Source organism: Candoia aspera, chromosome 3 (genome assembly GCF_035149785.1).
Source record: "Candoia aspera isolate rCanAsp1 chromosome 3, rCanAsp1.hap2, whole genome shotgun sequence".
In the NCBI taxonomy this organism is placed as follows: Eukaryota; Metazoa; Chordata; class Lepidosauria; order Squamata; family Boidae; genus Candoia; species Candoia aspera.
This window is the reverse complement of record NC_086155.1, coordinates 192,723,659-192,737,073: the sequence shown is the minus strand read 5'-3', so window position 1 is coordinate 192,737,073 and position 13,415 is coordinate 192,723,659. Positions and strand designations below refer to the sequence as shown.

The 13,415-nt window shown below is 39.8% G+C and overlaps 1 protein-coding gene across 1 annotated transcript in view; it reads left to right on the top strand.

The window, feature by feature from the left end:
* Positions 1-13,415, top strand: part of CSMD3 (CUB and Sushi multiple domains 3) — a 643,537-nt gene that overhangs the window by 370,938 nt on the left and 259,184 nt on the right. Inside the window, exon 14 of the mRNA XM_063299980.1 lies at positions 11,855-12,037. Within this exon, the coding sequence (XP_063156050.1) occupies positions 11,855-12,037 (183 nt within the window). The remainder of the gene's footprint in view (positions 1-11,854; positions 12,038-13,415) is intronic.

The following is a 13,415-nucleotide window of genomic DNA, read 5'->3' as shown; positions in this document are numbered from 1 at the left end:
TCAGACAAATCTATGTACTTTCTCTTTGAAATGCAGCTCCATAAGACATATGGTAGACATTTCAGTTGTGTGATGGGCTTTCTCTGCCATTACTATTGATATGTCTCTGGTGACTCTGAAGGTGGAAGTTTCATCTTTGCCTGACCATATGTTACCTTCACTGTCAAAGTTACTGTGTCTGTTTCTTCCCTACTCCTGAGAAGAAGTATTGAATTCATATGCTGTTTATGTATTTGGTGGGGAACATAGTGTCTCATTGGATAGAATTTGGAGCTGATCTTCCTGGATTCTGTTCAGGATTCTAGTAAAGGAATGTGTGAATTTGGTCCCCATCTTCACTCCCATTGGTGCCACTTTCTTTAAAAAAATAAATCAGGCATTAGTCTTTTCAATGGTTTCAAATTTGAAGCAACTTTATTTCTCAGTGCCTTCAGATCTGTTTGGATGAATTGTTTATTGGTGAAGGACAATTCATGTATCAGAAGCATCACTGCATTAGGGCTTTGATAAACTGGGCTGGGAATTGTTGCTTATATAGCATATTTCACTTAATTCTAACTATCCTGTATTAGCTGATTATATCAGAATTCTCAGGTAATACTTCAATATGATATGTATTAGGATCTCTTAATGACTTTTGAGGATACTTATTAAGTTTGCTTCCTTGAAAGATTAGTATTAAAGAAAACAGTTTTTCCAACAGAGAAAGCAGAGAAGATGTAAGGTGAGTTTGTGCAGATACAATTGAGCAGAACCGGAGAAAGAACTGTAAGTGACTGTAATCAGTTGGCCAAACCAATCTTCTGCTTCTTTGCTGAAGTGCAAATTAATTTTCTCCCATCGCTAATATTTTATGTGCAGTGAACTTTCAACATAGAGGACAATAAACTCATAGATGATTCCCTATTCCTTAGTTTTGGTGTGTGCAACATTATTATTTCCAGTATGTCAATATTTTATTCAATATCATATAACCCAGTAAAATTAGAGTTCCCTGATTTTAAATGTTTTATTGGCCTTCCCAGAAGGGATATAAATTATCAGTATGGGAAAATGCTTAATGTCATATGGAATTTTGGAAGTTATGGATACTCACTATAGCATAACTAAGTAAATATTATTATGCTGCAGAATCCTAAGTTCTTTGACTTGTTTAGATAAGTATACTAGTTATAACTACCACTGTACTTCTATGCCTCTCACTTTATATGCAAGATACCCTCATGGGTCTCTTGGGGGGCATGAGGACAAATGAAGTATGCATCACTATGCAAATCACATGGCTATGTATTTGCATCCAAGATTGGAATGCAAGTACAAAAGGGCGGTTTTGCATCTTGACATTATTATTTTTTTTATCATTTTTGGCTGGCCATGAACACTTTAGAGAGCCGGTTTGGCCTAGTGTTAAGGTACCAGGCTAGGAACGGGAAGATCATGAATTCTAGTCCTACCTTAGGCATGATGCCAAATGGGTGACTTAGGACCATTTGCTCCCTTTCAGCCCTAGGAAGAAGGCAAGGGCAAACCAATTGAAATATCTTGCCAAGAAAACTGCCAAGAAATTAATTGCCAGGAAAGGCATTTCAAAAAAACAAAGCAAAACAAAACAAAAAATCTTTAAGTCCAGTGGGCCACGTTTCCAATAAGCATGACAAAATGTATTGCATCTCTCCCATCTGTCATGTTATTGATACAAACTGCTATATATGGATCTCTGCTTAATACAATACAGGTAGTCCTCATGTTATAACCACTCATTCAACAAACATTCAAAATTATAACAGTACTGAATGGGGGGAATTACGACCAGTCCTCAAAGTTGCAGCCATCACAGTGTCCCCACAGTCACATGATTGCCATTCAGGTTCTTGGCACCTGGCTCACAATCACAACATTGCAGTGAGCCATGGTCACATGATCACTATTTGCAACCTCCTCTGCTGGCTTCCCACAAGCAGAGTCAATGGGGAAGCCAGCAGGTAAGGTTGCAAGTCACTCCCGTAAGTCACTCCTGCTGCTTTTTTTCCCAAGGAGCCCCACCAGCCTGCCCACACTCCCCCGTGCCCACCCACGGCCCTCAATGGCCCTCCCGTGATACCCCCTGCAGCACCTGCATGCTCCCCATGCTCCTTTCCTGGGAATCTCATCTCTTCCATCTTAATGACCTGTGTGACCTGGGGTTACAAGAGCAACTGGGACTGCCAGGATTGCCATCACTAAGCAATGAGGACATGAGACATCACACTTTACAACTGCATCACTTAGCGATGGCAATCCCAGTCCCGATTGCTGTCGTAACCTGAGGATTAATTGTAATCCATGCTGTTTTGTAGAAGAAAGAAAGGAAACAGATTCTTCAGCGTTAGTTACAGACTTTTGACCAACTACTTCTCCTTGCTGCTGTTTTTACTTGTATTGTTTGTCAGTGTTCAATGACTTTTTCTTGCTACTGAAAGATAGTAAATATCTTTTGTAAAAAACAAAACAAACAAACAGACAAACAGCTGCCCCTGTGTAACTGTCTCATATCCCTATAAACTATTTTGAAGTTATTCCTTCAAGGGCTCTTTTCCTTCCTTCCTTCCTTCCTTCCTTCCTTCCTTCCTTCCTTCCTTCCTTCCTTCCTTCCTTCCTTCCTTCCTTCCTTCCTTCCTTTGCTTAGGCTGCCAACTAAAGTCTGTCCATTTCATTCTCTTTCATGCACATATTCCTTACGGTTTCAGTGAAGTCAGTCTGACTCTTTTAGAATCAATTTTTCTTTTCTCTGTAAGCTAAATAAGGGTAGATGGCCATGTGTTCTTGGCAGTAGCAAACTCAAATTGCTATCTGTGTTAGGCTTGTGAGCCATATTTCCATCAAAGCCATAAAGTTGTAAAAGGATCAGATTGCCTCCACAGTGGAGAAAGGATTAAATACTTCTCACAGAAGAGGACAATTGCGAATCTTGCTATCTTTCTCAGGCAGTTCAAGTAAAACTTTCTCAAGTCATTCTCAGCTTCTGGGGATTGCATGGATACATCCACATCATTTCAGTGGCAACAGGACAAATGTGGTTCCATATTGCTTCCCTCCACCCCACATTCCCAGTGTAGTGCACAACTCAGAGGCTTCATGGTGGTCTCCCACAACTAACTACGTCTGACCCTGGCTATCTTTTTCAAGATCAAGGTTTGCTGCCACCATAAATAAGTGTGTGGCTTTCTGATATGAGGGATTATAAGTCTCATCGTGTCCAGCAAATGTTGCTGTCCACCATTCTGGCTGAGTTGTTAAGAGATATAGTCCAAGATCTCGAGGACCCACTATGGTAAGAAGGCCGGCACTACTGCCTCATATATAGAAATACTGTATTTCCCATCATTTTTATCCAAGACAAAACAGGAATGATATTTTTTCCAGAACCTTTCTAAAGCTTGAATCCATTTGACTGACGATCCATTCACTTGATTTTTTGTAAATATTAAATGCTCAACTTGGTAGAAGAATATTCAGTCCTCTGTGAACCAAACTCACAATGACTTGATTAGTTATACACAAAGTCCATTCCACTTTTTTTTTTCCTTTTAACATTTGAACTCCCCAGATGGATGAAATATTCTACTTTTCCCTACTTCTGTTCTGTTCTAAAGAACCATCCCCAAGCTTATCCTTCTGAAATGGAGCAGAGGTAAGTTCTAGTTCCATTAATAGATCCTGGAAAGCTGGTAGGTTTAGCTCCTTTTGAAATAACAGAGAGACATAAAAGACAACAAATCTGGGGAAAAAAAATATATTTCCCCCCCTTTTCTTTGAATTCATATGAAACACTACCTTCTGACCATGACTCAGCTTCATGGTCCAATACCATCTTAACTCCATGATTCCCAGCTGGAAATTACATATCTGCACAGCCTCATAAATAACTATTCCAACTATTGACAGGTTCTGCAAAACCAGTGCTAATGATTTATGAATTATCTTGTGAGCTGTCTCAGATACTGATTATGGTTGCCAATGCGAGACTGTCAAGGAAGTGTTGATTAGAAGCAATGATGGGAACATATTTCAAGACTGATCCAAACTTAAAACTGATCTGAGCCTGTCTCAGACTAGCATGATCCCTTCAATTGGACAGGAGAGTTTATATTTCTAACAACCTTCTACCAGTTTTCACACCAACTTTCATTATTTAGCCAACCCTCTTTATGGCAAGAAGAGACATGAGAAAATGCAATAATAACATGGGCAGAAAAAGTGTCTAGTCTCCTCTGGATGTAAGTCAGTCCTGAATTATCACAATTCTCCATACCTGTTGATTTATTTATTTATCAAATTTGTCACCACCCATCTCCTCTGACCAGAGGGACTCTGGATGGTTTACAGCATAAAACAATAACTATACAATAAAATCTCAATACAAAATATAGACTAAAACAATTTTAAAAACTACAAAATATAGTTGTAGTTTTTAAAAATAAAATCCTGATGGCTATGGTCTCATTCAATCCTTGTGTAGGAGGGGCACTTCAAGGCACTAGCCAACCCCAAGTATGATTATTCTCCTCTCTGCCCCAAGCACAATGGTAGAGCCAGGTCTTCAATTCCCTCTGGAAAACTAGGAGCAATGTAGCTAATCTCACCCCTGGGGGCAAGATGTTCCAAAGGGCGGGCGCCACGGCAGAGAAGGCCTGCCTCCTGGACCCCGCCAGATGGAATTCTCTTGCAGATGGGGTCCGCAGCATGCCCTCTCTGCTGATGAAGTGGGGAACAGGCAGTCCCTCAGGTAACCTGGTCCCATGCCATGTGGGGCTTTAAAGGTGATAACCAACACCTTGAATTGGACCTGGAAGCAAACTGGTATCCAGTGCAGCTCGCGAAGCAAAGGTGTTATATGCACCCTTCTAGGGGCACCAACTTCAGCAAAGGATCGTTACCTTGTCGTGGTGCTGGAGCTTGAGCACCTCAATGATGCCATGAGCTAAACCGTGAAGGGCCACCCAAGACGGGAAGGTCATGACAGAGAGGTCAGACTAAATGCGATCCCTGGGGAAGGTAATGGCAACCCACCTCAGTATTCTTGCTGTGAAAACTAAATGGATCAGTACAACCAGAGATATGTCGGTATACCATCGGAAGATGAGACCCCCAGGTCGGAAGATGGTCAAAATGCTACTGGGGAGGAACAGAGGATGAGCTCAACTAGCCCCAGACGTGATGACGCAGCTAGCTCAAAGCCGAAAGGACGGCTAGCGGCCGACGGTGCTGGTGGTGAACGGCGAATCCGATGTTCTAAGGATCAACACACCATCGGAACCTGGAATGTAAGATCTATGAGCCAGGGCAAATTGGATGTGGTTATTGGTGAGATGTCAAGATTAAAGATAGACATTCTGGGCATCAGTGAACTGAAATGGACTGGAATGGGCCACTTCACATCAAATGACCACCAGATCTACTACTGCGGACAAGAGGACCACAGAAGAAATGGAGTAGCCTTCATAATTAATAGTAAAGTGGCTAAAGCAGTGCTTGGATACAACCCAAAAAACGACAGAATGATCTCAATTTGAATTCAGGGCAAGCCATCTAACATCACAGTGATCCAAATATACGCCCCAACCACAAATGCTGAAGAAGCTGAAGTAGAGCAGTTCTATGAGGATCTGCAGCACCTACTGGACAACACGCCTAAAAGAGATGTTATTTTCATCACAGGAGACTGGAATGCTAAGGTGGGCAGTCAAATGACACCTCGAATTACAGGTAAGTATGGCCTGGGAGAACAAAACGAAGCAGGACACAGGCTGATAGAATTTTGCCAAGACAACTCACTCTGCATAACAAACACTCTCTTCCAACAACCTAAGAGACGGCTTTGTACATGGACTTCACCAGATGGACAACACCGAAATCAGATTGATTACATCCTTTGCAGCCAAAGTTGGCGGACATCTGTACAGTCGGTAAAAACAAGGCCTGGAGCTGACTGTAGTTCAGATCACGAACTTCTTCTTGCACAATTTAGGATCAGACTAAAGAGATTAGGGAAGACCCACAGATCAGCTAGATATGAGCTCACTAATATTCCTAAGGAATATGCAGTGGAGGTGAAGAATAGATTTAAGGGACTGGACTTAGGAGATAGGGTCCCGGAAGAACTCTGGACAGAAGTTGGCAGCATTGTTCAGGAGGCGGCAACAAAATACATCCCAAAGAAAGAGAAAACCAAGAAGGCAAAATGGCTGTCTGCTGAGACACTAGAGGTAGCCCAAGAAAGAAGGAAAGCAAAAGGCAACAGTGATAGGGGGAGATATGCCCAATTAAATGCAAAATTCCAGAGGTTAGCCAGAAGAGATAAGGAATTATTTTTAAACAAGCAATGCGCGGAAGTGGAAGAAGACAATAGAATAGGAAGGACAAGAGACCTCTTCCAGAAAATTAGAAACATTGGAGGTAAATTCCAGGCAAAAATGGGTATGATCAAAAACAAAGATGGCAAGGACCTAACAGAAGAAGAAGAGATCAAGAAAAGGTGGCAAGAATATACAGAAGACCTGTATAGGAAGGATAACAATATCGGGGATAGCTTTGACGGTGTGGTCAGTGAGCTAGAGCCAGACATCCTGAAGAGTGAGGTTGAGTGGGCCTTAAGAAGCATTGCTAATAACAAGGCAACAGGAGACGATGGCATCCCAGCTGAACTGTTCAAAATCTTACAAGATGATGCTGTCAAGGTAATGCATGCTATATGCCAGCAAATTTGGAAAACACAAGAATGGCCATCAGACTGGAAAAAATCAACTTATATCCCCATACCAAAAAAGGGAAACACTAAAGAATGTTCAAACTATCGAACAGTGGCACTCATTTCACATGCCAGTAAGGTAATGCTCAAGATCCTGCAAGGTAGACTTCAGCAGTTCATGGAGCGAGAATTGCCAGATGTACAAGCTGGGTTTAGAAAAGGCAGAGGAACTAGAGACCAAATTGCCAATATCCGCTGGATAATGGAAAAAAGCCAGGGAGTTTCAGAAAATCATCTATTTCTGTTTTATTGACTATTCTAAAGCCTTTGACTGTGTGGACCATAACAAATTGTGGCAAGTTCTTAGTGGTATGGGGATACCAAGTCATCTTGTATGCCTCCTGAAGAATCTGTATAATGACCAAGTAGCAACAGTAAGAACAGACCACGGAACAACAGACTGGTTTAAGATTGGGAAAGGAGTACGGCAGGGCTGTATACTCTCACCCTACCTATTCAACTTGTATGCAGAACACATCATGCGACAAGCTGGCCTTGAGGAATCCAAGGCTGGAGTTAAAATCTCTGGAAGAAACATTAACAATCTCAGATATGCAGATGATACCACCTTGATGGCTGAAAGTGAAGAGGAACTGAGGAGCCTTATGATGAAGGTGAAAGAAGAAAGTGCAAAAGCTGGCTTGCAGCTAAACCTCAAAAAAACCAAGATTATGGCAACCAGCTTGATTGATAACTGGCAAATAGAGGGAGAAAATGTAGAAGCAGTGAAAGACTTTGTATTCCTAGGTGCAAAGATTACTGCAGATGCTGACTGCAGTCAGGAAATCAGAAGACGCTTAATCCTTGGAAGAAGAGCAATGACAAATCTCGATAAAATAGTTAAGAGCAGAGACATCACACTGACAACAAAGGACCGCATAGTTAAAGCAATGGTGTTCCCTGTAGTAACATATGGCTGCGAGAGCTGGACCATAAGGAAGGCTGAGCGAAGGAAGATTGATGCTTTTGAACTGTGGTGTTGGAGGAAAATTCTGAGAGTGCCTTGGACTGCAAGAAGATCCAACCAGTCCATCCTCCAGGAAATAAAGCCAGACTGCTCACTTGAGGGAATGATATTAAAGGCAAAACTGAAATACTTTGGCCACATAATGAGAAGACAGGACACCCTGGAGAAGATGCTGATGGTAGGGAGAGTGGAAGGCAAAAGGAAGAGGGGCCGACCAAGGGCAAGATGGATGGATGATATTCTAGAGGTGACGGACTCGTCCCTGGGGGAGCTGGGGGTGTGACGACCGACAGGAAGCTCTGGCGTGGGCTGGTCCATGAAGTCACGAAGAGTCGGAAGCGACTAAACGAATAAACAACAACAACAAAAAGGGGCACCAAAAATAGCCCACGCAGCCGCATTCTGGACCAGCTGAAGCTTCTGTATACTCTTCAAGGGTAGCCCCATGTAGACCACATTGTAATAGTCTATGTGGGAGATGACCAGGGCATGAGTGACTGTCCGAGGGGCCTCCCAATCCAGGAAAGGGCGTAACTGGTGCACAACATGCAGCTGTGCAAAGGCCTGTTTATTTTATTTAGAAAATGCATATGGCATCCAGTCTCTTAGTTCCTGTGTGAGCTTTTAAATAAGCTTACACAATGCAGTGCAAACATCAGTAGCATTAAATGTCCTGGTAAAATGCATTCCTTTTGTGGAGCCTCCTAAGCTGTAGAGGGGACTGGTTCAACTCACCGGCAATTTATTGCATAATATAAGCCCTGCTGCAGAGAAAGCTGTACTGTTGATGATGATTGATGATGATGATGATGATGACGACAATGATGATAAATGTGTCCAAAAACATTAATGACCTGAGTATGGGAGAGACTAGGCTATATCACCATATATAGTCCTGAAAGAAGGTTGAAGAAATCAAACAAAATAATATAAACTTGTTAAAGTGGCATCTGTACAAGTTATATGCATGATAAGTTGACATAAAGAACATTTTAAAGGTTAAGTGCATTGCTTGTTTAGTATAGAGCTCAAAACCAGGCATGTTCTCATGTTCTGGACTATATCATTCTAAATAGACGGAGTGGGAGAGGGAAATCTAAATGGAGAGAATTTCTAAAGTAGTCCTAGAGCTTATATAAAAAGGAGGCCTTCTTCTCATCTCTTAGATTCCAATGAAAGCATAGAAATTCTGATGTAGTCCTTTGAGTTATGAGTTCAATAAGCAGTTATTTACAGGAATAAATAATATATAAGTACAAGGCTTTCATACTGTTGGAACAAATAGTGACTCTGGCACAGATAATTTGTCATGACCTGGATAAAGCTATAGGAACAAGAACAAAACTCATTGTACAATGTTTCAGGTATTATTATTATTATTATTATTATTATTATTATTATTATAGTATTATTGTTTGCTCACTATTGCAACTGTGCTTTATTTGGTGGTCCAGGTCTTTTGACAATTAACGGGGGGGCGGGGGGCAGGAGGTTAAATGTATTTTAAGATTATAGGTTGCTGGGTGATGTCTTAGTGATTTTTTTTTCAGAGATCCCCCCTCCAAATGTATATAACTTAATTTCAGATCACCAAGGCTCAGATCTCCATTATATCATCCTAGCTGGGAGAAAATGACTTATGTCAGAAGAATCTCAATATGATTCCCTAACAAAAGAAATGGAATAAAGCTGATTACAATTCTTATTTTGTTCATGTGGCTTTCTTAGAGCAGGATAAATTGTCTGTGTTTGGTTCATGGCATATTTCAAAGCCTTCTACAGACAATTGGTTCAGACCTGTACCTTCCCTTTCAACCTGCTGGGTAAAAGGAGGAGGAGGAGGAGGAGGAGGAGGAGGAGGAGGAGGAGGAGGAGGAGGAGGAGGAGATGCTTGGGCTTGCTGTCTTTTAGTTCTGTTCCAGTCCAAAGTGGCTTCAGTGGAGTCCTTGGTGCTCTCTGAGCCTGGTTGCTTGCTTGCAGATGTTTCACTACCCATCATCAGTGCTGGGGAATGTGGAGTTTGCTCCCTGTTTATATACAGTAGCTTGCCCTGCCAGTGTTGGTGAGGGTGTGGTTTTCTCCTTGGTAGTTCCTTGATTGGGTTATTGTTTTCTGCTTGATTGTCTGTCTGGTGTTAATCCCTGCTTATCTGGGTGTTGGCTGCTAGAGAGGATGTGTTCTGGTCTTTTTGTTTCCTTTTTTTTTTTTTAAGTGGCTTCAATGGACTTCCAGATTACCGCTGAGAAAATGGTGTCCCTTAACAGAACCAAGCTCTATAACTAGCAATACATGGAAAAGCAAATTGTCAAGAAAAATTGGAGAGTCATAATCATAATGTCAACAAAGTTATCAGGATTGTATGGGAAGAGGGGATACCAAAAGATAGAGTGGCTTTTTCCATATTGCCATTGGTACAAAATGGTAGATTATTCTTGCATGTACATCCTTCCCATTGTCAGAATAATGTAATTGGTAAAAGAGAGAGAGAGTTCATTATTTTCCTTCTTTTCCTCCTCTGTGTTCTCTGTGCTTCAGACTGATCAATCTTTCTTTTTCTGTTTTCTGTTTCCCTTTACTGACCTTCCATTTATAATATAGAGATGCAATTAGTTTAATAATGATTTTACACAGTGTTGAGGACAATCATTTGACAGTTTTTTCCAATACATCTGGAAGTTTCTTGCCTTCTTGTTCTACTAAAATGAAATCCATGAAATTTTAAAAGCCACATTTGCCCAGTAAAGTGTGTGGGGTGAGGAAGGGAAGTATCTCCTGTGGGTTGGTAATTTGGAGATACATCAGATTTCATTTATGTTGTTATGCTCATCAGACCCAATGCAGCGGCAAGATCTGAATGCAAATAGGACTGCATCTTGGGGCTTTTAATAATCTCATGTGATGAGTTATCTGAAAGTGCAGCTTGGATCAAACTAAAATGATTATTTCAGTAGTAATTGAGATGATTTGCACATACGTGATAGTTCTGGTATTGTAAATCTTAAAGCACTTTCTTTTTTATGGGGTGTGTGTTGATTTGTAGCACTTTTCTACTTTTTGCACAGGGGGTGGTGGTGGTTCTTTGCTTTGTAGCAAGCTTTTTGCTGGTGCTGCAGCCAGTGTCTTATATTTGCACTCTGATTCATATTCCTTAGGTAGAAAGAACCAGATGGAGAAGTTACTTCTTGGGTACCAATCTGTCAAAATACATTTGTATAACAAATGACCAACTTATTTCCCAGGTTTTGTCATTTACATCTAAGATAAAGATAAGGTCTTGAAGGGCAAACATATTCAATTTTGCAAAGTGATTAGATGGACTCCTAGGAGGGACTTTAGATACTATTTACATTTTGGGCACAGAATTTTGCTAGTATGAACTCTAGCTCTTAACAGCTTGGACCCAAGTATTCCTATATACAAGATCCACCAGGCAATCATTCTTTCTTAACCAATGTTGGGTTTTTGATTATGTTTAGTGCATTTCTATTGTTGTAAATTGGATAATAATATTAATGGTAATAATTATAATGATACCAACAACACAGAATATTCAGCAAATATTACAAAGTAAAGAATCTGGATTTCTTTATTGCAACTTTCTTAATTGCTGTAATGTCATTTTATTTTCATTAATTTTTGTTGGGCATTAATTATGTCCAGGTTCATTGATAATCCAGTATTTCCAGTTCTTCTCAGCTAATATATGCAATGCTGTGGAATAAAACAAAACCAATATTCCTTCCCCCCCCCCTATAATCCTATAAAAGTTGGTTATCAAATAACTTTAGCCACAAAAATACATTCTCTGACTCTATTTTATGAACCATATCAAAATAAAACTGAAGGTTATGTTTTTAAAATATGTGTTTAGGTGTCAGAAGCTAATCATATAATACATGTTTGCAGAATTATATCATGTTCAAAATATACTTGTAACACAATCATGCAGGATTGTTTTCTTTTTTTTCCTGTTTTAGATAGAAACGTGAATGAGTTCACTAACCATTCAATGTGTGACAAGTTTCTTCCACTTTACTTTGTAATAATGAATTGAGTGCTTAGTTTGTTTATTGGGTAGTAACTTGTATCTTTTTTCACAGAGATTGAAAAAGAAAGTTGTGGAGATCCTGGAACTCCATTATATGGCATTAGAGAAGGAGATGGGTTTTCCAATCATGATGTGTTGAGGTTTGAATGCCAGTTTGGATTTGAACTGATTGGAGAAAAAACTATTGTTTGTCAAGAGAATAACCAGTGGTCAGCAAACATACCAATATGCATTTGTGAGTATAAATTGATATACTCCAATAATTTCTAACTTAGATATACTGTACATTACTGAAAAACTATTTTAAACTTCAACTGTTTTAAGTAGAAAACAAACAAACCTGTTTTTAGGTTCTCACCAAACAATATTTTGTCTTCAAACCTTCAATATTTATATTTTCCTTTTCTTATGCATAATTTTTTAGAAACTTGTAGGACTGGATTATATTTAATACTGCTAATAGTGGTTGAATTACAGTCAAGGGCAATTGAATTATTTATAAGTCCTTTCCATTCTGGAAATTCCATTCTAAATTCCATAAATTCCAACAATCTCTTTTAGTGCATACATAATCCTAGAGACTTATATTTTGGTTGTCTAGCACTAATTCCATGCAGACCAAAAATCACCATTTTTAAAAATAATGAATGAATGAAGCAATGAAGCAATGAAGCAATATATGTGGGGGTAGGGTGGGTGGGGAGAGAACCCAAAGAGCTATTTCAACATTCTGTAAGATATTATAGTTAACACACTGCCGCAATATAATAACCAATTTATTATTAATTATGGTGAGATTGGTGAAATAGCAGTATTAAATATAAAATGTTGCCTGGATAATAAGGAAATCTGAAAACCCCTTGCGACTAACGCAATTCCTGCCTTTTTGTGAACTACAATTTACCATGGCAGCATAGACCTTTGGTCTCTTAATGTGTTCGATGTGTGATTGTTCATATGAATACCTCCCCCTAAAAGAGGGGAGGGGGAATATGTAGTATGAAGTGAGAAGGACATGGGTAAATCATAAGGCATACTGTGATTTCATTGTAACAGAGCTGCATACTTTCTCCTACAATTTACAGTTAACATGTATTCACACAGACAGAAAAGGGATGCCAAGAACAACAATGAAGTACAAGTCATGCCAAAAATTCTGATATATCATGTACAGGGGAGAGGAGGAAGAAGAGGAGACCATAATTTATATCTAACAATCTAACCAGAACAGTTGTCTAAAGGATAGAGTTTCACTGCCCTAACTCCCATATCTGTTTTGTAACAAAACTTCTTAAACAAGGGAGAAAGCGGAGAAGGGAAAGTGGAGAATTTTGCATCCCTAATATTTATTTGGGAAGATAAGACTGAGGAAGTATCTCCTGGCTTTTATAAATTTAGTAATCCAGCAATAGTTGTGTGGTTCAATTTTTCTTACTTAAGTAGTGATTAGTTTTTTCAACGAGATATTGCACCTAGAAAGAATTTGGAAAATGAGATTAGGCAATGAGCTGAAACAGCTCTGATCAATCAGAACAATAACTGTCTTTCCAGGATGGACAGAACCAGAGAACTGGTTCCAGCCATGTATACCCTGAATCCAGGGTTATAGAACG